Raw genomic sequence first — 22,116 nt, forward strand, 5'->3', positions numbered from 1 at the left:
TTTTTGGAAGACAGAGGACATCTCTGTACGATCCAGGGGGACATCTCAGCAAGCAGCTCCGTTCTGGGGAGTCTCACCTGTGGCCCGTCTGCCACCATGGTGGGCACGGGATTGCCATCCTTCAGCCACAACAGGACCGGTGCGGGGACCCCTGTGGCCTCACACGCCAGCTCCACCGGCTCATTCATCACCACTGTCGCATTGCTGGGGCCAGACGTGATGCGCGGGGGCACTGCAGAGGCCAAAGGAAGCACTGAGCGCCACCAGAGACACGGAGGTGCAAGAGAAGGGGCCGTGGCTGAGGCAGGACACGCAGCAAGAGAGCCATGATGTGGATCAATTTTTAGGGTCCAGCTTCTCTGGGGTATTAGCTGGGATGGACACGGAGTGGGGCTTCTGGGGTTGGAAACACTTGAGGTGGCATTGCCTGGTGCAGTCAGGGTAGAGAAGAGTCTCCACTAAAACCATCTTCCTTGGATAGAGGAGCATGTACCCACAGGTTGGGATGGACCCACTGCTCTGGCCCTGCACACACGCACTAGGGCCGACATCCACCTCGGACATGTGCAGCCCTTGTCCCCGTCGCAGTGGGCTCACCCGTCACCTTCAGGCTGTACCAGAGCTCAGCAACACCGGCCGCGTTGGAGGCGACACAGCGGTAGCTCCTGGTGTCGGAGGTCTGTGCATGCTGGATCTCCAGGTGCCTCCCATCTCTGTGCAGCACCAGGCCTGGTCCAGCCGAGAGTCGCTCAGGCCCCTTGTACCAGGCTATGTCTGGAAGAGAAGAGCTCTGCTAGAAGGAGCGATGCTGCCTTCCCTTCGCACCCCCAGGACAGGGAATGCAGCCACAGGTCCCAGGGGAGATCCGAGGCGCAAGAAAGAAGAGAAGATTGAATTACCTGGAGGTGGCACCCCAGAGGCCAGACACTGCAGGGACGCCGTGCTGTTCTCCAGGACGGTCACGTTCACCTCGCCAGGCTCGATGCTTGGAGGCACTGCAACCCACCACCCATGGTCATCACCTCCGTATGACAGGGGTAGATGGCCATGACCATGGCGGTTGTGACTTGCCCTTCATGTCAATAGGGCAACAGTCCCCCAGGAAGAAATTTCTCATCACAGTTCCCTGTTTCTCACCCAAGACCTTCAGCACCACATCCTGCTTGTCCTCCCCGACAGAGTTCACTGCAACACAGGAATAGACTCCTTCGTCCTTCAATTCAGCCTTCTCGATCTAGAGACAGAAGAGGACATTCCCGGTTAGCATCCGTCGCACACAAGTCCAAGCCATCCCCTCTCTGCACAAAACAGGGCGAGGGGACCTTTGCTCCCTCCTCCGCTTCACCAGCTCCACCAGAACCTGCCACAGAGGAACCCACGGTGTCCAGCTCTGCACTGGGGCTTCTGTATTTGCCGCCCATCCCTACCTGGTAAAGGTGACCGGTGGCCGGCAAGAGGAGCCCGTCCTTCCACCAGCTGAGCCGCGGAGGTGGAGTGCCAGTGGCCAAGCACCGAAGAGTCACGGGCTCCCGGAGGGCCACGCTGAGGCCCTGTCCCTCCACAATGCTGACGGATGGGCGCTCTAGCCAGGGGAGGGGAAAAGAACCAACACGGGGCTGAAGAGAGATCTTCTACGAGGAAATATCTGGGAGTGCTTCCCGTTCCTTCTCCCCATCCACCCCTTGGAGCTGCCATGTCCATGGTGTGGGAAGGGCAGCAGGTCTCTCCGCAGATGCTCTGCTCACCTTGCACCAACACCCACACCTCCGTCTGGGCTCCGCCGGCCTCGCTGCTGCCCTGGCAGACGTAGAGCCCTTCGTCACTGCGCCCTGCACGGGGAATCACCAGCGTCCTGCCGTCCGCAGACACCACCGCCCCGTCCAGCGCGTCCAGCGGGTGACCGTCCTTCAGCCACCTGGAACAAAGGGAGGAGGAAGCGGGTGCTCAGCCCACAGCCTGTTTCTACCCAAAGGACCTGGAGCACAGCTGGATTCTTCCCTGTACAAAGTCAGGGCAAGAGGCTTTTCTCCAGCTGCTTCTCATGGATACTTCCCTCTCTTTACCAGATACATCCCGTGACAGGTGGGGAGACAATAATGGGATATATTTCCCAAAGGACAAGCTCTGTGCTCGTGCCCAAAGGGACACTCTAAGCCAGGGGTCCCCATCACTCATCAAGATCCCCTTCCTGGTCATGCTGCATTTTTCACACACCCAGCTGTAGGGCAGCACCAGGAGCTTGCGTAGCTCCTAAAGGGAGCTCGAGGAGCTAGAGCAGGCACCACAGCTGCTCCATGGTACTCACTGGAGCTGGGGTGCAGGGAAGCCCGTGGCGTGGCAGTGAATCTGCAGGGAGTCGTTGGCAGTCACCATCACGTGGCTTTCCCCATCGCTGATCAGCACCTGGGGGGGAACTGGGACAAAAAGAAAGAAAGAAGAGGACGACAGGCTAAAGACCACCAAAAAAGCCTCAGACATGGCAAGGGAGAAGATGCTGCTCCAGGAAAGCAGGAGTTGCTGGGGATTGGGAGCGTACAGTACCACCCGCAGCTGTTGAGACTGAATATGACTTTTCCCAAAGAAGCTGAAGCTTTAGGCCACCATCTTCGCCCCTTTCCCTCCCTCTCCAGCTCACACAGCTAAAGGGCAGATGTGGATGCTCCCCGAGCCCCTGCGCTCCCTGCTCCAGCCGCAGCTGGAAGCGCCCGGCCACTGTACCGTGGACCACCACCGTGTACTGCACCACACTCTCGCCGGCCGCGCTGCTGGCTACGCAGGTGTAGATTCCCGCGGAGCTCTCGGACACGGCGCCCGCTCTCAGCAGCCGGCCGCCGGCCAGGAGCAGCGTCCCGGTGCCGCCGGGCAGCGGGAGCCCGTCCTTGAGCCACCGCACGGCGGGAAGCGGGTTGCCGCTGGCCAAGCACTGGAGCTCCAAGGGCTGGCCCACCAGCACCACCACCGCGTGGTCCTCGTCAGCCACACCGTCGATATTCGGGGGCACTGGGGACACAAGGGCAAAACACACAATGCAGAGGCTGTGGCTTTGGTTCGGAAGCTTGTGGTAAGGGAAGGGAGGCAGCCTGGGGAGCCTGAGGTCCACATGGTGTCTCCAGTTGGGTCTGGCTTCATGGGGGACACCAGAGCGCAGCCCACAAGCTCATCCCACAAGGAGAAGTCAAACCGGCTCAGCAGAAACCCGGAGCCACAGGTGAACCCAAGCAGACACGGGCCGAGAGTTCACCCCAGGAACCGAGCTCCAAAAGCCAGCTCATTTCCCAGAAACGTGACATCATGCAGTGCGTTTGCCATTTCACAGAGCATCCCAGAAACAGAAACACACATTTACATCTGTCCTGACACAGCTGAACACAGCCAGCAGCCCCCGCAAAGCTGCTGCAGGGGAAACCACCAGAGAAATGGCCTTGCTGGAAAAGCCAAGCGCCAGCCAACGAGCCACGGATGCGTCCTAGCTGGCCAGGAAGGGCAGCTCCTCTGCCTTCCTCTTTGCAAGCGCGTCAAGCGAGGAGACCAAGACTTACCATAAACCTCAAGCCTCACAGCTCTCTCCACCGTGCCCACAGGGTTGGTGGCCCGGCACGTGTACAGCCCCGCGTCCGTCACCTGGGCCGCGTTCAGCCGTAGGACGTGTCCCCCTCTCACGTAGGTGGTCTTGGCACTGGAGATAAGGGGCCGCCTGTCTTTGAGCCACACGATGCTGGGTGCCGGGGAGCCCCGCGCCTCGCAGGGCAGCTCGCTGGAGCGGTTCAGCAGCACCGTCACCACCGCCGTCCCGCTGGAGTCCACGATGGAGGGGGGAGCTGGCCACACCAACGGAGCAGATGTGACACGGGGAGATGCTGCAGGCTATTTAGCTACTCCCCAAAGCCTCCAAGTTAGCTCAGGACACCTGTATGACCCATGCATTGAAGTCTACTGTCCAAGAGCTGCATTGATTTTGTCACACCAGGTTATTTGGTGCAGGATACGGGGGCAAAATCCACCCATAAAGACAGGTATCCTGCCTGCCTGTACCACTGGGCTGGCCACTCCAGCCCAGACATTCCCAATATAGGGATAATATCCCATTTTGGTACATTGGTAAAATGCCTCCCTGGCTTTCCCAGAGTCAGGAGGAAAGGTGAAAGGTTTGAGGAGCTGGACTAGGAGGAAGATCTCCTAGATCTCCTTCTTTGGAGATCTTTAGAACCCGCTTGGATGCAGCCCTGTGCCATGTGCTCTTGGTGACCCTGTGTGACCAGGGGGGTTGGACTAGGTGGCCTCTGAGGTCCCTTCCAACCTTAAGTATTCTGTGATTCTGAGATTGTCAGGGTAAGGCCAGCCAGGGACTTACTGAGTACGAGCAGTTGGAAAGCCTTGCTGTGCTGGCCAGCCTGGTTGAATGCTAAACACTGGTACCTCCCTTGGTGGCTGGGCTGGCTGTCCTCGATCCTCAAGACCTGATCCTCCTCCAGGAGCTGGACATGGGAGTCCTCTGTGGGGAGAGGCCTCAAGAGGGAGAAGGACACAAAAATGAAGTCAGAACCAAGCATGCAGCAAAGGATGGAGACTCCAAGGTGTGCAGCAGTGGTGCAAGGTCTTGGGGCAGTCCTTGGGGACCTCACTTACTGCCCGTCCTTCAGCCACTCCACCTGTGGCGGGGGCACTCCCGAGGTCCGGCATTCCAGCACTGCCTCGGAGCCCAGCGGCACGGAGACGTTGTGAGGCCGCCCGGGCCCCGGCGCTGTTGGAGGCACTGGGGGGCAGGAATGAAGAGCAGAGGAGACTGAGCAGGAGGAAAGCACCGCAAGCCACCAAGACTAGAAGGTATGGGACACGCTCAGGTTTTGCCCGCCTCACTTCTCTGTGCTGTTATTGTAGCAGAACGAGCACTGGAGGCAATAGTAGGTTCAGTGCAACCACTCAAGGCCTCCTACCTCTTCTCAAACCCAGAGACCTGTAGTTGAACTGATGGAGAGCACAGGACACTGACAGTTTGTGGGCTGAGTATGTAGAGGGTCCCTTTAACTAGTGCCTTGCAACACTGGGGACCAGTGTGACAGGGTGCAGAAACTCCAAAGGGACCACTTACATGCTGGAAATGGCCCAAGGGACCACCAGCCAACCCAGATACATCAGCCTGCTCCACCATGTGTCCTTCCACTCTTTGAAGCTCAAGCCTGATCCCACAGGTGCTCCCACTAGAGACAGGGTGATGGGGATCTGACTCACCTAGAACAAGCACGCTGAAGAGTCTCCGGGCCTCTCCGACCTTGTTCTCAGCTCTGCAGGTATAGGAGCCCGCATCCTCCTTGCGCACCTTGGGGAAACGGAGGGCCTGGGCCCCCCGGAGGAAGTGGACACCTTTGCCTTTGCTCACCTAGAGAGGAGAGGGAAGAAGGGAGGCATCAAGGACAGCAATCCCCACCCAGAAATGCATGAGCCTCTACCCCTATTCCAGCAACTCACCAGCTGCCCATCCTTGTACCACGAGATGGTGGGGACAGGGGTGCCGGACACACTGCAATCCAGCATCAGGGGCTGGCCAGCCACAGCAGAAACGTTCTCCTGCTGACCACTTCCCATCATCTCTGGTGGGGCTGGGGGAAAGCAAGAGTGGTGGCACTGGTAGGAATTGGAGGTAGCATTTGTCTTCCTCACTGCTCTGTCCCCAGCTCCCCACACTCTCAGGGAAGAGCCACTTTGCCCAGCACCATCAGAAGTTCTCACCATCCATGCAGCAAAGACAGCACTTGCCCTATTGAGGGCATGGAGCAAAACCTAGACCTGGCCTCGTTTGGAAGTCTCATGCAAGAAGTCTCCTGCACCCAGCCCCACGTACCATAGACCAGCAGCTGGGTAGTGCGGCTCACGGAGCCCACCTCGTTGGTCGCCAGGCAGGTATAATCCCCGCTGTCCCCAGGCTGCACAGCTCGTATCAAGAGCGAGCCCCCATCCAGCACGTCAGCGCCCGGCACGACGTTCAGCACCTCCACTGCATCCTTCAACCAGACGATGGACGGTGCGGGGGTCCCTGCATGGGTGCAAGGCAGCAGGGACCCACATGAGCACCCCGGCTCTGCACAGCTATAGGCATGGCGTCTGCTGTCCATGCTGAACGGCTCAGCAACGTGCTGGGAGAGAGGATGCCTGCAAAAACCCATGTTAGCACTAGGAACACTCAGAGCCTGAGGTCTCATCCACATGCTGCCTCCTTGACTATAACTGGCATGATATTCATCTGCTCCTTGGAGACTCCATGGTCAAGAGCATGCCTCTTTTTCACCTATAAAGACCCAGCCCAGCCCTTCCCACATAAGCGCTCTCCCTATATCTTCACCAGCTGCCCACAAGCCTCATCCACACGTCCAGTGTCCCCTGTACAACGCGGCGCGGCCACACGATGGTGCTCCTTGTGCAGCGCTGCAGCCAGCAGTGCCCGCAGCCCAGGCACTGCAGGGAAAGGAGCCACCGCTGCATAAACCACCGTGAACCCACCCACAGAGCACTCTTTGTGGCACTTCTATGTGAAAAGAAAAAAAAAAATATCCAGCAAGAAGTGTATGAGCATGGGGACAGTCCAGGAGAGAGTGTTGGCTCCCCATTAACACCGTCCTGATGGAGGGCAGGGGCAGAAGGAGAGCAGCCAGACTGGGGTAAGTATTTCCCACGTACACAGAGTTGAGGATGGGATGAGGTGGGATGAGCAACCCCCCAGCACCGGGGCTCTTACCTTTGGCAGGACACAGCATGGTGACATTCTCATGGATCACCCTCTCCAGCAGGACCTGCGTGCCGTCCTCCATGTAGGGGACCTCTGCAGGGAGAAGTGACCCCAGTGAGGGATCGGGGGGGTCTCACTGGCCTGTACCTAGTCCTCTTCACCCACCAACCGCTTCTCACCTAGTGGGGCTGTGTGCCAGGACCTCAGTCTCAAGAGAGGTCTTCCCAGGGCAGCACGATGCCCAACATGATGCCCAACACTCACCCAACACTTCCACAGCCAGCTCTGCTGCATCTTGCCCCGCACTGCTGTTGGCAACGCAGCGGTATTGTCCCGAGTTGGAGACCTGCACGTTCTTGATGCTGATTGTCCCATCAGGCCCCTCCAGGAAGCCCCCCTGGCCCACGTTCAAGGGGCGGCCATCCTTGTACCAGCTGAGGTTGGGGACAGGGTCCCCATGAGCCATGCATGGCAGCTCCAGAGGAAGACCCACCAGAATCCGCAGGACCTTGGGCATAGGGTGGATTTGTGGAGGGACTGGAATAGAAAGAAAGGAGGGGAACGCTGCTTTGAGAAAAGAAGCAGAGTCATGTCCCCATCTGAGACTCCCCCAAGTGACACCAAGGCCAGCACGTTCCCTCAACGGTGGAAGGATGTGAAGAGTCCTCTTCTGGATCAACAGTGAAAGAGAGACAGCATAGAAATGCGAAAAACATCCACAGGTTCATTTTGGGCAGACTTGGAAGTTTTTCCAGTCCTAACAGCATGCTAGCCCACAAGCCAGTCACAACACAAGAGAACGTGATGGAGTGACCAGTGTAATGACAGGGACCTCTGCAATGTCAAGCACAAGCCTATCTGGCCACCCATCATCAGAAGGACCCAGCGAGCTTAGCTCAGATGGGGATGCAACCCCATCTGGTTTGGCCTCTGCAAGGAGAGCCTCCAAGTTCTCCTTGGACACACGCACCTTGGACCTCCAGGCTGTAGCTGAGTGAGTCGTTCCCTGCAGCATTCGTGGCCGTGCAGATGTAAAGGCCACTGTCTGTCACCCTGGGCTCAGCCAGCAGGAGCGATCCCGAAGGAAGGATGCTGTACCTACATGGAGAAGGCACAGACAACAGGCATTTCACCTTGCTGCGGAAGGATTGGCACGTCTTCTTCACCTAGGTCTCCAAAACTCCATTCAGCTTTTCCCTGAGCAGGAGAGGATAAGTCCAAGTGTAGTTTGTCACACCCAAACCCCACAACTCGCACTGGCAACCACAAGAAAACGATATGCTTCTTGACAGCAAGATTGCCCACATGCCTTCTCTAGTAGGAGGCCTGCTGAGCTGCACAGGGTTGCAAAATCCCTTTGCTCGGTCTCTGCACGAGCATAGCACAAGGCAGCAGCAGGAGACAATCCCCATCATGGGCTGGGAGATCATTCCTAACGGGGGAACTCAGGTCCTGCAGCTGGAGCTGACCATGCTCTCGCCACCGGTGCTGACCCAGCATCATCTGGGCTCTACAGACATAACCTCATCTCAGCCCACGTCCATAGAGTCCTCAACTGCGCTCTCCCATAAATCACTTAGGCAGATGAAGACAGGAGGCTGAACCTAGCGGAGCTGGGAAAGGAGCACAAAGGAACTGGGGGCAGGGCAGGAAACTGGATAAACAAGAACAACGAGGCAACAGAGTCCCTCAAAAAGGAGGGGGAAGACAAGAAGCTTTCACGCTTCCTCAAGCCACAGCAACCTCTATGTGCAGAAATAAGAGATGATCACCAAGACCAGGTACCCATGATGAGATACCATGAGGCACTGCCCCTCCAGCAAGGTGCTGGTATAACAGGTCCCATCTCCAAAGGTTAAACTCCATCTGTTTGGCCACAGAGCAAGACACACTCCATAAGTGTGTATTCAACCACTCTCAAGCCTGTCTTCTCACATCAAGTGGCTTTTAAATGATTGTCCATTGCTGACATCAGTGTCAAAACCACCAACAAAAGAATCTGGGAAAAGCTGAGAAACACCAAGGGCTACCAAGCAGGGAGCAAAGCAATCCCTTTAGCCCAGGAGGTCTCAAGAGACCCTTCCACACACAAACACGGACCAGTGGGAGAAGCTGTGGCTCTATAGGGGCAATGCATCTCCACTGTGCTCCTAGGAGCTCTCCCCTTGAAGGCCTTGCTCTGCTGCAGTGAGGACTCTGACTGCACTGGTGGGACGTGCCTCAGCAACCCAACTGAAAACAAATTAAACACAAAGGCAGACACTAGACACCTGCCCTGAACTGTCCCTGTACAACTAGCTCTCCACTTGCTCCTGGGAGCTCCCATGGGGACGGGATATAGAGGACTCGGGTCAGACGGTTCCTTCCTGGCCACCCAACCCTCCCCACCTCTCAGGCTGCCCGCTCCCCAGCACATCTGCAGCCCGCAACGTCTTGTCCTGCACGCACACAGTGCCGCCCCTTCCCCGCAGGGAGAAGCAACGTGCCGACGGGAAGATTCTCCACGGCAAACGTCAGCAAAGAGCTGTCTGCTGGAGGTGAGACTTCACAGAGCGGGGCTCCGGCCACGGAGCTAAGAGCCAGCGCTTCGCTTTGGTCCAGCGGACAAATTCAAGCCAGCTGCAGAACTGGGAGCAGGACCCAGTGTGAGGTCAGGTGGGAGCAAGGAAATGTTTGGAAAGCAGCTTTCCCAGCCAGGAGCAACCGTTAGCTGGGAAGCAGATAGAAGATGCAAAGACACGCATGATCTGCCTCATGGGTAGTTGAAGGAGACCTACTCTATGCAGGGGAGTGTGACACCTCCGATGGGCACAGGGTTGAGATCAAGTGGAGGGCTCTCCAACCCTCGCCCTGCTACAAGTCTGCTCTGGACCCTGCTGAAGTGCAGGACATCAGAGAAGTTCTCCTGTTGGCGTGACCCTGCTAGGCACAAAGCTGTCCTGGTGTTCACAAACCCGGCACCCTGCAGGACCATACGCATGCCAAGAAGCCCTCAAGGCAGCAGCTCTCCTCACCTCGCGGTGGCAAGGGGCACTGGCCGGGACTCCTTGGTCCACGCCACCAAGGGAGTGGGGGTGCCATGAACTTCACAGGGCAGGATGGTTTCCTGCCCAACAAGAGCCTGGATCATCACGGGGCCTGACGACTCACGCGATCCGTTCACGCTGATCCTGGGTTTTGCTAGATGGTGGGACAGAGACATAGCATGCGAATGGTGCCACAAGCTGTGAGCAAGAGCGGTTGGGCCTTTGCCACTGCCTTCGTGTCCTGCAAGCCCATCCATCTAAGCACTCACTGCTGATGGAGAGCTGCAGCTCCCGGCTGGACGAGCCTGCGGCGCTGGCAGCCATACAAAAGTAGGTCCCAGCGTCGCCGGCGGAGGCCGAGGGGATCAGGAGGGTCCCGTTGCTGCCGAGGAGGTAGCGGTGGCTCTGCGAGATGGGCTCTGTGCCCTGCGGGGGGAACGGGAGGGAGAAAAGAAACAAAAATCCCCCTGCGAGCTGAGCTTCCCAAGCACCGGAGCCTTGCTCGGGTAGGTCGGATGAGCCTCACGGCTCCCCGGGCGGCTCCCGCAGCGCCACTTCCCAACAGCTTGCTTGGCCGGCACGCTGCATCCCACGGAGCCAGCGGTGAGGCAGCAACCAGCCCTGCCGCCTGCATCCCACGGGAAGGGCGGGAAGGCGCCTACCTTTGCCCAGGTGACAGCCGGGGGTGGCACGCCGGTGGCATCGCACCGCAGGGTGACAGCTGAGCCCTCGGTCGCGGTGACGAGGGCAGGGCCCAGCTCAATGCTGGGAGGAACTGCGGAGAAAAAGCAAATATCCTCACAGACGTCCTCGCATCCGCCAAAGAGCCCAGCGCTGCTGCGCTTCCTAAGGGAAAAGCGAGTCTGCAAGCAGGCTCTGCAGAGAACTGCCCCCCGGGCCCATCTCCCCCAGCTACACGGCAGGAGCAGCCCACCGCCTTCGCTCTCCAGGCGCTTTCTCGGCTGTGTGCTATTTCTCCTGCCTCCCCGAGGTGTTTGCTCCCACATTTCCAGCAGGGCTCAGCTTTTCGGGATGATCCTGCTGAAAGGGGAGCAATATCACCCCCGAAAACCCAAGCATCCCCATGCAGCACGCCTGGTGTTCATCCCACAGGCCTCGCTGCTCTTCCCAGGCTCCCTACAAGCCTGGACATGCTGCCCTGTGGGTCCGGGCCCAAGGTCAGCAGCTTGGCAGGCAGCAAGCAACTGAATTTCATGTGTCCAGAATCAGATTTCACGTGTCCTGGCTAGTTTGCTGCTGCGAGTTTGCCAGACAGCAGATGTGCTCTGAGCCTGCTTTGTAGTCCCACCACGCTGTCTTGAGGACTATTGCCTATCTAGAGCCCGATGCTCAAGGGTATTCCTGCTCTGATGTATTGGAATTGCTCTTCCGGATCGCTGGAAAAGCCTCATTTGGTCCAAAAGCTGCAGTCGTATCCTGCTTAGGCTGCAGGGACCTGACAGAAGGGGTGAGCTGGTGGCATCCATCACCATCCTCCTTGCTGTGTTCAAAGTGGAGCACCCACAGGCACCAGGAGCACCCCGCATGCTGCCACTCACCATGGACAACCAGTGCCACGTCCTGCCTGTGCGAGCCCACAGCATTGGAGACCACACAGGAAAAGTTCCCTGCATCCTCCTGGGACACCTGCTCCACATGGAGGCTCCCATCAGCACGGAGAGAATAACGTCCGCCGGGGGACACCTATGTGAAAACAGAGACCGGCCTGAAGGCATCAAATATCACCTTGTTGCTCCATCTTGGGCATGTATCTGGAAACTGGACCCTGAGTAACAGTGGGAACACCCACAGACCAGGACCCAAACGCTCCTGCAGCATCTTCCAGGCGGAGCTTTGAGCCCTGGTGCCTCGTGCAGGAGGAGGGCGGTGTGTTTGGTAGGAACACGGCTGCAGGAGCCGGTGGCACCGAGCCGCAGACCCTCACCGTGCGTCCCTGCTTCAGCCAGTGCCGTGCTGGGAATGGATTCCCAGCCAGGACCACGCAGGGCAGCGAGACGGGCTGGCCTCTGAGCGCGCGGATCACCGGTGCTCCCTGAGCTATTGCTGGGGCTGCTGGAGAGAGAGGGAAGACGCAAACCACGTGAATTGCTGTTAGATTGGCAAGCAGACCTCCTGCTCCCCAGCGCTGCGAGTTAACGTCCATGGCAACCTCCATGGAAACCCGAGCAGCCAGCAGGCTCTGGAGGGAGAGCGGCACAGACCTTGTCAGGACCTGCCGCCTCTCCCGCCCGGAGCAGCACAGGGAAGAGAGGGAGGGCTCCTTGCCTTCCCAGGGCCACCAGGAGCCCTTGCTTTCCCCATTGCCACGGGGAGCTGGCCGAGAGCCCACAGGGAACTAGCCACTGCGTTGAGTGATCCTGAGCCTCTGGGTTGCCCCTCTTTCAAGGTCCAGGTCTTGGATCAGCACAAGCCCACAGGGAAATTCAGCCTCCTCCAGAGTTTGGGGATATCTGCCTATGACTTGTGCTCAGGCACACATCAGCGTATTCAGGCCAAAGACTGAAGGGGCTGTGTTTGGACCCAAAAAGGAGGAAGAAGTCTGCACTGGACAGCGTGAGAATTCCCGCAACCAGCTCAGAAGAGGAAAAGACAACGCAGTTCTGATGTCCCCAAAGCTGCCAGCACGGCTCTCATTGGCCTCCACGAGGCCACGAGCCTCCCTGCGATCAACACATCGATAAAGTCACATAAAAGCAAACCGTGTCCAGTGATGGCCAGCTTGACCTCTGCTTGGATCTTCCCAAACTCATTCTGGGCTTCACAGACATAGATGGCTTGGTCATCCAGCGAGGCTCCTGGAGCAGAGGGAGACGTCTCAGCCAGGCCGTAGGAGGCAATTAGGTCCAGCCAGAGCCTGGCAGAACCCAAGAGCCCAAGTCACAGGACTATCCTACTATCAATGAAGAGCTCGTTGGCCTCCAGCTGGCTGGAAACATCTAGCAGCCCGTGCTGGCCCCGCAGAGGCTTCCCATCCTGCCGGGACCAGGTGACCCGTGGTGGCGGGGAGCCCTCGGCGCGGCATGGCAGGCTCACACGCTCCCCTATCTCAACTGACACCTCCTCCAGGTCCTCGGCAAACCGAGGGGCAGCTAAAGGGGAGAGTAGCAGCAGAACAGAGCGTCAGGCAGGTCTAAGTCCCCTTCCACTTCTTGAAGGTGGCACCAGGGGCTAGGACTTCACGAGACCCAGTGGCAGCTGCCGGAGGCCAGCAAGCTGCAAGTAATGAGATGGTAATATCCAGAGCTTCTGGAAATGAAAGGTTCAGCAGGAGCCGCGTGCTTATGCCAAGATGATTTCAGCTCTAATGCACAGCCCTGGGACCTGGAAGAGGATGAAGCTGAGGAAAAGAAGGGCTCAGGGGAGCTGCACTTTACCAGCACACAGCTCCTTTTGCAAGTTTTCGTTTCCAAGGCAAGACCTTTAGGCAGCTTTAAGCGGAAGGACCATGGAGTGGAGGTATCTGCAACAAGGATATGGCAGGGTCTCCTCCCGGGCATGGGATTCACCAGAGTCAGGACACTCTTGGATGCTCCCAGGCGAGCCCTGTCTGCTCGCGCCCAGGCGCTCACTGATCAAATTGCCATTTTTCCGATGAAATAAAGCGGCAGCAGGTAAGCAGCTGCAGCCCTCCTGCAGAAACGTGCCTGGCTGCAGGGCTCGGACAGCAGGCAGTGCCAAGCAGGAGGCAGCAAGGACATCCCCCATGGGGAAGCACCCACTCCAGCAGAGCTCAGACCCAGGGGACACCTTTATCCTGCCCCCGTTCAGCCGGGCAGCACCTGGGCTTGCAGCAAACCCATGCACGGGGCATCGCCACCGGCCCCATCAGCACATGGGAAGCCACCCCACGCTCCCAGCACGCAGGAGGAGCCCACCAGTGCAGCAGAGGAGATGTTTGCACTGCTAATGGACTCCTTGGCCGGCTGCTCTCTCCCACCCGCAGCCAGATCCGTGCCTTTGCTCCCGCTCCAGCCTTCTGACACACTTGGCTCCTCCTTTTCATCCGGCCACAGAGCTCGGACGACCCCAGCAACTCATCCCGCTCCAGATTGCAAGAGACCAGACCTTCCAGTGCCCGGATAGGCAGGAATCTTGCCCCTCGTGCCTGTGCAATCCCAGGGCAGCCTGCACATGCAGCAAGCAGGACTGCACCGGGCTGGCCATGCCAAACGCCTTTGCTGTGCTGTAATGGGCTCAGGGGACGCTCTCACGGTCGCGGGGTGTCCCAGCGGCTCCGGTCGGCAGCGGAGAGGAGGCAAGTGTCCCCGGAGCCAGGGAGGGGCTGGACGGCAGCCCGCTGGCCACGCGGACGCCGGGGTGGCCTCAGCTGCAGCGGATGGGGCTGGGGCTTCCCGGACAGGGAGACATGCCAGGATACGAGTAGGAAGGGGAAGTTACCAGCCACCCGGCATCACCCTCCTGGCCCCTAAGGGGAAGGGGGACAGCCCCAAGTCTCAGCACCCTGGAGCAGGTGGGTTGCATCTCCTGCACCGGGGCATCCTGCAGCAGGCGTGGAAGGGAGCAGCAGTGCAGCCCTCCTGCTTCCATCCCGCCAACACTTCCTCAAAATAAAGGGGTATCTGGGTCCCAGGTTGCCCTTCTGCTCCTTGGTGAGAGCTGGCAAAGCCCCCAATCCCACCCAGGGCTCCCCATCTTCTGCGCCCACCCATGGCCCACGTGCACCGAGGAAACCCACCCCAACACCCTCGGAGTGGTGGCCCAAAGCGGGAGCCCAGCGCGGCGCAGGGCGCCCGGCCCCGCCGGCACGGGCGGACACTTACAGCCCACACGCAGCAGCACGCGGCGGGACGCGGCGCCGGCCTCGCTGAGCGCCTCGCACTCGTACTCGCCCGCGTCCTCCTGGCGCACGGCCTGCAGCCGCAGGGCGCCGTGCCGCGCGCCGCCCGGCGACGCCGCCACCTCCTGCCCGCCTGCCCGGGGGGAGATGCCCGCCGTGAGCATCGGATCCCGCGCACGGGCACGGCCAGGAGTCCTCTGGGGGCAGCGACCCCCCCTGCCCGGCGTCACCTTTGTGCCAGACGATCCGGGGCGCGGGGACCCCCGACACCCAGCACTCCAGGAGCGCGTCTTCCCCAAGCCGAGCGTGCACGGCGGGCGTCACGGCCAGCACCGCAGGAGGCTCTGCGCCCACGGCGGGACAGGAGAGGGAGCGTTGGGATAGTGCCACCCAGGAGGGAACGGGCCCCTCGGCCAGCAACGGGAGGGTAACGGTACCGATGTACTCCAGGGTCACTGCTCGCTCATCCCAGCCCAGCGGGCTGCTGGCACGGCAGCTGTAGTTGCCCGCGTCCCCCGGGACTGCGGCCGTGATGTGCAGGGTGCCCTGTGCATCCACGAAAACCCTGGGTGGAGAGAGGGAGGAAACAGCCCTGTGGAAACGGAGCCGATGAAACAAGCCAGCAGGCTTGAAGCTCTCTGCCGTGCGCAAGGAGTTCTCTGGGAATTTAGCAGATCTAATTTTGTGCTGAAATCCAAGCGTGTCGGCTGCTGCAGGAGGGAAGATTGCTTTAAGCTAGGGGGAAAGCACTGAGGATTTGGTGTTTTCCATATCCAAAGCGGGGCAAAAAAAGCTCTCCCCGAAGGCCACTCAAGCATTTATAGTCTCGTGCAGAGCAGGGAGGCAGGAAGCCAAAAGTTTAGCCAAGGACAAAGAGCATTTTGAGGCTCAAGTCCACACTGAGCTTATACGAGGTTCTGGCCACTGCAAGACACCCTTAGCGGGGACATTAAGGACATAGGGGACCCTTAGCAGGGACATAGGTAAGGAAGGATTACTTAAAATTAAACATATGAAGTTAGGACTGGTAGCATGAGGACCACCTCAGGCACAGGGGTTGGGAATATCCCAACACAGCCCGGAGTCACAGCAACCCCTCCCCACCAAACCGTGCATCCCTCCAAAGAGGTTAGAGGACAAAGATGACAGGGTCAAACATTCCCATCGAGAGCTCCCTGTCCATGCGCTCGCCTCCATCACCACCTGCATCCCCCATCCATAACCAGGCCTCACGACGCTCCTTGGGAGGCTGCAGGCGCTGGATCCCGGGCTCTGTGCCTACCTCTGGTGCTGCTCCAGGGTCCTGCCCCAGCGCCTCCAGGCCGTCTGCGGCAGCGGGTGCCCCCCCGTTGTGCAGTCCAGCCTCAGCTCCTGGCCCTTGGAGAACTGCTGGGGGCTCGAGGCCACCTTCACCCACGGCGCCTCTGCACGGGGAGAGGCGGACGGGCTCAGTCCAGGGTGCAACCCGCCCAGCTCCCTCTCCCTTCCCGTGAGCACGGACCCGAACCAGAGCAGGGTGAAACCGGGTCCCCAGGGCTCCCGAGAGGGCTCGGGGTGCAGCTCCCCACAGGACTAAACCCCAGACACACCACACCACCCACCCCACAACCTCGCTGCCGACAAGGAGAGCTGAGCCGTGGCCCCGAGCAGGGCCCCACGAGCCTACCCTGGACGAAGAGCCACACGGAGCCGCGGGCGGCGCCGTGAGCGTTGCGCGCCACGCAGTCGTACTGGCCCCCGTCCCCGGGCTGCACGCCGCGGATCTCCAGCGAGCGGTTCTGCAGCAGCCTCGTCCTGCCTCCCTCCGCGTCCTCCCCGTTCCAGCTCCACGTCAGGTTGTACGGCGTGTGGCCCACAACAGCGCAGGACATGACTACGTCCTGGCCAGGGAGAGCCGTGATGTTTGCAGGGGCTACGAGACGCGGCGGCGGCTCTGCAAAAGCAACGAGCCAAAGGGAAGAATATCATGGACCTACGATGAGCCCATCCCTGAATCCAGACCCTGAGACCTCCAAAGCACCAAGTGTTCGCCAGATTCCACTGGGTGTCAGATGGAAGAAGCACCGACCTGCAACGGAGACGAAGGTGCGAGCCCGTGTTGCTCCAACCTTGCTGGTGGCTGTGCACTCATAAAACCCTTCATCGCTCTTGGAAGCTGCAGGGATGAGCCAGCTGCTGTTCCCTGAACCTCTGCAAGGAAAGAGAGACCTGAGGGTCATCCCCATGCCTGCAGTCACCAGAGCCAGGGTTGCCGTGCCACCAACTCCAGTTTCAACCCCTAGGATTTAACACAAACCCAAAATCTAGCCAGGCAGATGGGCATTCCCTCACCAGCAGCGTTATGCAAGCAAATCCATCATCATTTTCCTCCAAAATGTCACAGCTTTCAAGCACATACGCAGCATATAACGGTGCTGCCGGCTAGCACAGCTCTGAGGTTGCACCTCACACGCATCAACCATGGAGCCAACGGGGCCAAACCAGACCAACCTGAAGAGCTGACCTTCACCGAGCTTCTTCCCGCCACGGCTGAGCTGCAAGCGAAAAGGGATCTCGCTCTGTGCGGAGCAGGAGATCAGCTGAGGCTCGCGGTGGTAAGCCTGGATTTTGCTGGAGATGTTCACCTTGGGTAGACCTGGAAGTGGTTGCACACATAAACCCTCGGGAGCTCATCAAGGGTTGTTCCAGGAGGCCAGATAACAGTATCCAATGGGTTGGGATGGTGCTGGAAGGGATCTGCCTTCTCTCCAACCCCTGCCTGCACCTCAACAGCCTTTGGGGAGCAGGAGCAAAAGCAGGGCGAGCGCTGACCACTCACCAGGGACCACGCTAGTGTAGGTGACCCCGGAGAGGCGGTGCAGGGGGTAGCCCTGGGCGTCTTCACCCTTCACCTTCAGCAGGAAATCCCCCGGGGGTGCCTGGAGCCCCGAGCCCACCCAGAGCTGCCCGGAGGAGCTGTTGGAGAGCGGCCGCACGGGCATCCAGAGGAGCGGGTGGCCAGAGCTGTTGACCAGCTCGATCTCCTGCAAGTGTCCTGGTGGCTTCAGGCCGGTGCTATTCACCCCCACGGAGATGGGAAAGCCTGGAAACAGGGAGGGAAAGCCGGCCACAAACTCGGCCACAAGACACACGGACGCGGTCCACGCACCTGGGAGACACCAGCCTTACCCTGCACCGGCCGCTCACTGGGCAGGCTGGGGTCAAAGTCAGGTTGGGTGGAGAAGCTGGCGTGGAAGTTGACGTTGCTGACACCAGTGACCCTCACCGAATGGCGGCCGCTGCTCTGGGTCTGCCAGTGAAGCAGGACACGACCAGAGAGGGGGGAAGAGGCAAAACCACCCGCTCCACACCCCAGAGACGGGAGGACAGTGAGGGGAAGGTGGCATTGAGTCTCTTCATGGTGTCTTCTCCTCCTCATTGCTTATCCCAGACAGAAAGGGACAAATACGCCGGGGCCAGGACCAGCCTACCTTGATGGTCCATGTCCCTGGCGCATGGGGCTCCACGGCCAGCACCTTGGCTGAGTTTGGGATGCTGAGGAGTTCCTTCAGGTCTCGGCCTTCCTCAAGAACCTTTCCTACAATGGAAAGCAAACCCTCTGCGGTGGGCAACCTAGAGCCCTTACCCAGGTCCCATCTGTCATCTGGAGCCTCTTGCCATTGGGGCTTTTGCCTGCAGCTCTCAGCAGTGCAAAGCACAGATGTAGAGACAGCAGAGGAAACATCCTAAATCCAGGTCCTTCCTCATTACTGAAGTTTTCAGCCCAGAGTTTGACAGTTGCCACTTGTCTTTGGGGTCCTCTGAGCTCTTTCCAGCGTTGGAACAGACAGCCCAAGGAAGCGATGGAGTCCCTGCCCTTGGCAGTATTCAAGAAACGTGCAGATGAGGCACTTAAGGACACAGTTTAGCAGGCATGGTGGTGACAGGTTAACAGTTGGACTTGATGATCTCGAAGGTCTTTTCCAATCATAACAATTCTATGGTTCATAGGAAGCATTTCCCACTCCCCAGAGGACAAAGCATCATCCCTGCTGCCTCCTCCCCTTTCCTTGCCCCTACCTGCAGGATCTCGGACCTCTATCTCCGGAGCAGGGCCGCTCAGGGAGATGGTCACCTCCTTCAGGCTGGAGTCCAAGGGCACAGACCACGTGTGCTCCCCACCAGCCTCGTGGTCGGTGGACAGCAGGTGAACCTTGGAGGCCTGGATGGCCTTTTCCACCCACATGAGCACCTGGGGACACACAGAGGGGATTAACCCGGGAGCCCCAGGTACTACGATTTGCAGAGATGGTTTCGGGTTGTGCTGCCCAGGAGCAGGATCTCGGGGCTGTTGCAACTCAACCGTGCAACAAATCGACAGGTCCCACCGGCCTCTGCAGCGGGCTCCAATTCAGCAAAATCAGCCCCTTGGTGGGGCACAGGAGCCAACCCCTTGGCTGGGCCAAGCGATTCCAGCCCCAGTGCACTGCAGAGGCACCAGCACAAAGGTGGAGCAGGAGCAGAAGGGCAGGAGATGACAGCAGGGACCAGCCTGCTGCGCTGCAAGCGCAGACAGACACACGCGCTTCCCATGCAAAAGCAATCGGGTAATTTGGTGTAATTGTGATTGCCAGATGGCTCCCGCTCAGCGGCTCTGGTACGTTATTACCCTCCAGCTCGCTCCGGGAATACAAAGCACTAAAACACGGAGCCGCCGGAGGCTGGGAAGGGGCGGGAGGCCGGCGGTGCGCGCTGGGAACCGGCCCCGAGCGACTGCTCCGTAACGAGGAGAGGAGCCCTCTGCTCCTCCCCGAGCTCACAGGCACTTCGCAAGCACCGGGGAGATTTTCAAGGACAGGGAAGCTCCTTTCCCCACACTTAGTCTTCCCCAGCCCCTGCTTTAGTTTCAGATCAGGGTTGGTTTCAATTTACAGGCTCCTGAAGTGACCTGGAGGTCCCACCAACATGAGAATCAGCCCCCGAAGGACACAGAGCAGCCAAGCTGGGAGCTGGGTCAGACTACAAGTTCCTCAGATATTCTGCCTCCAAAACTGGAGACCATGTAGCGCTCGAGGATGTTAGAAACAGCATAAGCTCAAATGATCCTGCACGGCTGGTGCTCCTGGCCTGCATGCGAGGTGCACAGTCCCATGTCGGAGCTGCCCTGTGCCCTTTCCCATCCTCGTGCACACTGCCGGGCCGCTCTCCCTCTCCATCAGCCCAAGGGAGACACCAGGGCAGCCAGGTCCCCCCATCCCTGCTCCCCCAGTCGGCCCCACTCACCTCCTTCACCTGCTGCTTGTCCAGGTGGAAGATCTGCCCGGAGCTGATGGCCGCGACGCGCTCGTAGACGCGGTAGCCGGGGTGGCTCCGGTCCCCGCAGTCCCCGGTCAGCACGAACACCACCTGCCAGAGCAGCAGCTCCCGCCGTGTCACACGCTGTCGGGGAGACCCATCCGGCCCAGGGAGCACCCACGGTCCCTGGGATCAGGGTGGCCCTTGCAGCAGCAGCCACAAGGTGCTTCTCCATGGGATGTACCTGGGACTGCTTGCGCTGCAGAAGCTGCAGCAGCTCCTCCTGCTGCTCGTAGTCCTTGGCCCGGGCGTCCGAGAAGACGTAGATGAAGGAGCCGGGGTGCGAGAGCTCCACGGCCAGCTTGATGGCCCCGACGCTCATCTCCGGGCAGTCCCCTCCACCCTGCAGCGCACAGTGCTTGATGGAGACACGAGCCAGGCAGGGCACAACACCAACGGCGTCCCCAGGACCTTCTGCCCTTCTCTTCCCATGCCCACTCCTGCATCCCAGAGGGACCCGCTCCCACATCCGTGCGCATGGAGAGTCCAGCTGCAGAGCTTTGCTGGACTCTGAGCATGGCCAGGGCACTGTGAGAAGCCACCGGGACACTCAGGACAACAGCAGAGACCTCCCACCCTCGTAGCCGAGCATTAAACGGAGCATAAGGACTGGCGGCACCGCGAGTTCCCGCGAGCGGCTTCAGCGGGCACATTTTGTGGCCTCAGCCCATCAGAGTCAGGGTGACCTGGCAGAAACCCGGGTGTCCTGCGAGCGGGGAATGACAGCGAGGAGCAGCTCCCGTCTCCAGCGGGATTCACACTCCGAGGGGCTGTGAAATGACGTCCAGCCGAGGCATTGCACCTCCCGCCCTCGGAGCCGGCACGCCAGCGCGACCTGCTACCATGCGGCCGCATGGGAGGGGAGAAAGGGCAGGGGATTTAACAGCGCCTGGAGCCAGGGCAGGCACGGAGACAAATGTGACGTGGAGGGATCCTCCAAGAGCGGGCAGCGTGCAGTGACACGCTCAAAACCTGGTTTTAAACAGGGATTCAAGGGACTGGCTCCTCCCCGGCTTCCCTGGATGCAGGAATCGCCAGGGCTGGGATTTCGCCCACGGCAAAGGGCCACACGCCCCGCAAGTGGCCAGGACGTACCTGGACGTAGAGCTCCTGCAGGCGCCGCTGGAAGTGCCGCGGATCCGCCGTGAGGGTGGCCGGGCCCACGTCTGCAAGCAGAGGGATCCGCCGTGTCAGCCCGGCCACCTCCGCGCAGGACAGTGACTGGGGCTTGGGCACAGCTCCCGAGGCTCCAACAAGGCTCAAAGTTGAGCCTGGGCTTTTAGGGATGTGCAGGGGTTTATGGACATGCACATAACCCCAAAGGATAGCCTGGGATGGCGAAGAAGGCTCCTGGGGCTGCTGCAGGTCCCCAGGGCTCTGCAGCACATGGGGCTCTCAGTGGGGCACATTGTGGACGGAGGGGCTCGGGCGCAGCGCGGTGGGACTCACCTGGATCGTGGAAAGGCACCAGCGCGTAGTTGCGGATGGGCTGCGGGCCGCCGAGCGTCTGCTGCAGGATGCGCGAGGCGCCGTCCATCACCTGCACCAGGTCGTCGTACATGGAGCCCGTGACGTCGAACACGAAGGCCAGCGTGAGCCCCGCTGTGCCATCCACGGGGGCCGCGAGAGCGGGCACCAGGAGCAGCCAGAGCCCGGGCAGGGTCCCGGCACGGAGCAGCGCCCCGGGGGACCCCATGGGGCCGGGGACGCGTGCGGGGAGCGATGCCGGAGCGAGGATCCCGAGCGTGGGCACCGGGAGCACAAGGGCTGGCGGGGAGGTGGGCGGGAGGCGCGGGATGGGCGGCGGGGAGGGGGGGCCGAGAGCCCCGGTCATTGCCTGGCGCGCGGCCCGGGCCGGCCCCGTTCCCGTTGTTCCCGTGCGGGAGGCGCGGGGCTCGCAGCTGAGCGGGGAGCGGCGCCAGCAGCGCCGCAGCTGCGAGCGGAGCAGCCCCCGCGCCGCGCACGGGGACCCCGCGGGGACACGGCCCTCGCGGGGACACGGCCCGGCCTCTCGGCAGCGAGGCCAGGGGTGCCAGGGCTCAGCGAGGCGCCCCAGGACGTGGTGACACGATGGCAAATTTGGGGACAGCGCAAAGAATGCGGAGCAGGAAAGGCTGTGCGCTGGCCAGGTGCCCGCGGCTGCGCCGGCTCTGAGCTGAGCCCAGGTCTGAGCTTTCCTGGCTCCCCTTAAATGCCAGAGCTGAGCACATCCACCC

The 22,116-nt window shown here is 60.2% G+C and overlaps 1 protein-coding gene across 1 annotated transcript in view; it reads right to left on the bottom strand.

Moving 5' to 3' along the window:
• The window catches only part of HMCN2 (hemicentin 2), a 43,647-nt gene extending 22,051 nt beyond the window's left edge, over nucleotides 1-21,596 (bottom strand). The window contains 27 exon segments of the mRNA XM_026049576.1: nucleotides 598-774; nucleotides 900-995; nucleotides 1,746-1,915; nucleotides 2,306-2,414; nucleotides 7,692-7,819; nucleotides 9,736-9,919; nucleotides 10,014-10,173; nucleotides 10,410-10,522; nucleotides 11,307-11,451; nucleotides 11,693-11,817; nucleotides 12,468-12,563; nucleotides 12,663-12,857; nucleotides 14,550-14,699; nucleotides 14,797-14,910; nucleotides 15,004-15,131; nucleotides 15,849-15,990; nucleotides 16,233-16,499; nucleotides 16,635-16,756; nucleotides 17,057-17,201; nucleotides 17,385-17,648; nucleotides 17,735-17,855; nucleotides 18,037-18,143; nucleotides 18,626-18,797; nucleotides 19,829-19,951; nucleotides 20,085-20,243; nucleotides 20,996-21,066; nucleotides 21,350-21,596. Of these exon segments, the coding sequence (XP_025905361.1) occupies nucleotides 598-774; nucleotides 900-995; nucleotides 1,746-1,915; nucleotides 2,306-2,414; nucleotides 7,692-7,819; nucleotides 9,736-9,919; nucleotides 10,014-10,173; nucleotides 10,410-10,522; nucleotides 11,307-11,451; nucleotides 11,693-11,817; nucleotides 12,468-12,563; nucleotides 12,663-12,857; nucleotides 14,550-14,699; nucleotides 14,797-14,910; nucleotides 15,004-15,131; nucleotides 15,849-15,990; nucleotides 16,233-16,499; nucleotides 16,635-16,756; nucleotides 17,057-17,201; nucleotides 17,385-17,648; nucleotides 17,735-17,855; nucleotides 18,037-18,143; nucleotides 18,626-18,797; nucleotides 19,829-19,951; nucleotides 20,085-20,243; nucleotides 20,996-21,066; nucleotides 21,350-21,596 (4,030 nt within the window).
• Between the last annotated feature and the right edge of the window lie 520 nt (nucleotides 21,597-22,116).

Source organism: Nothoprocta perdicaria, unplaced genomic scaffold (genome assembly GCF_003342845.1).
Source record: "Nothoprocta perdicaria isolate Ctin4 unplaced genomic scaffold, notPer1 scaffold_6, whole genome shotgun sequence".
Classification (NCBI taxonomy): domain Eukaryota; kingdom Metazoa; phylum Chordata; class Aves; order Tinamiformes; family Tinamidae; genus Nothoprocta; species Nothoprocta perdicaria.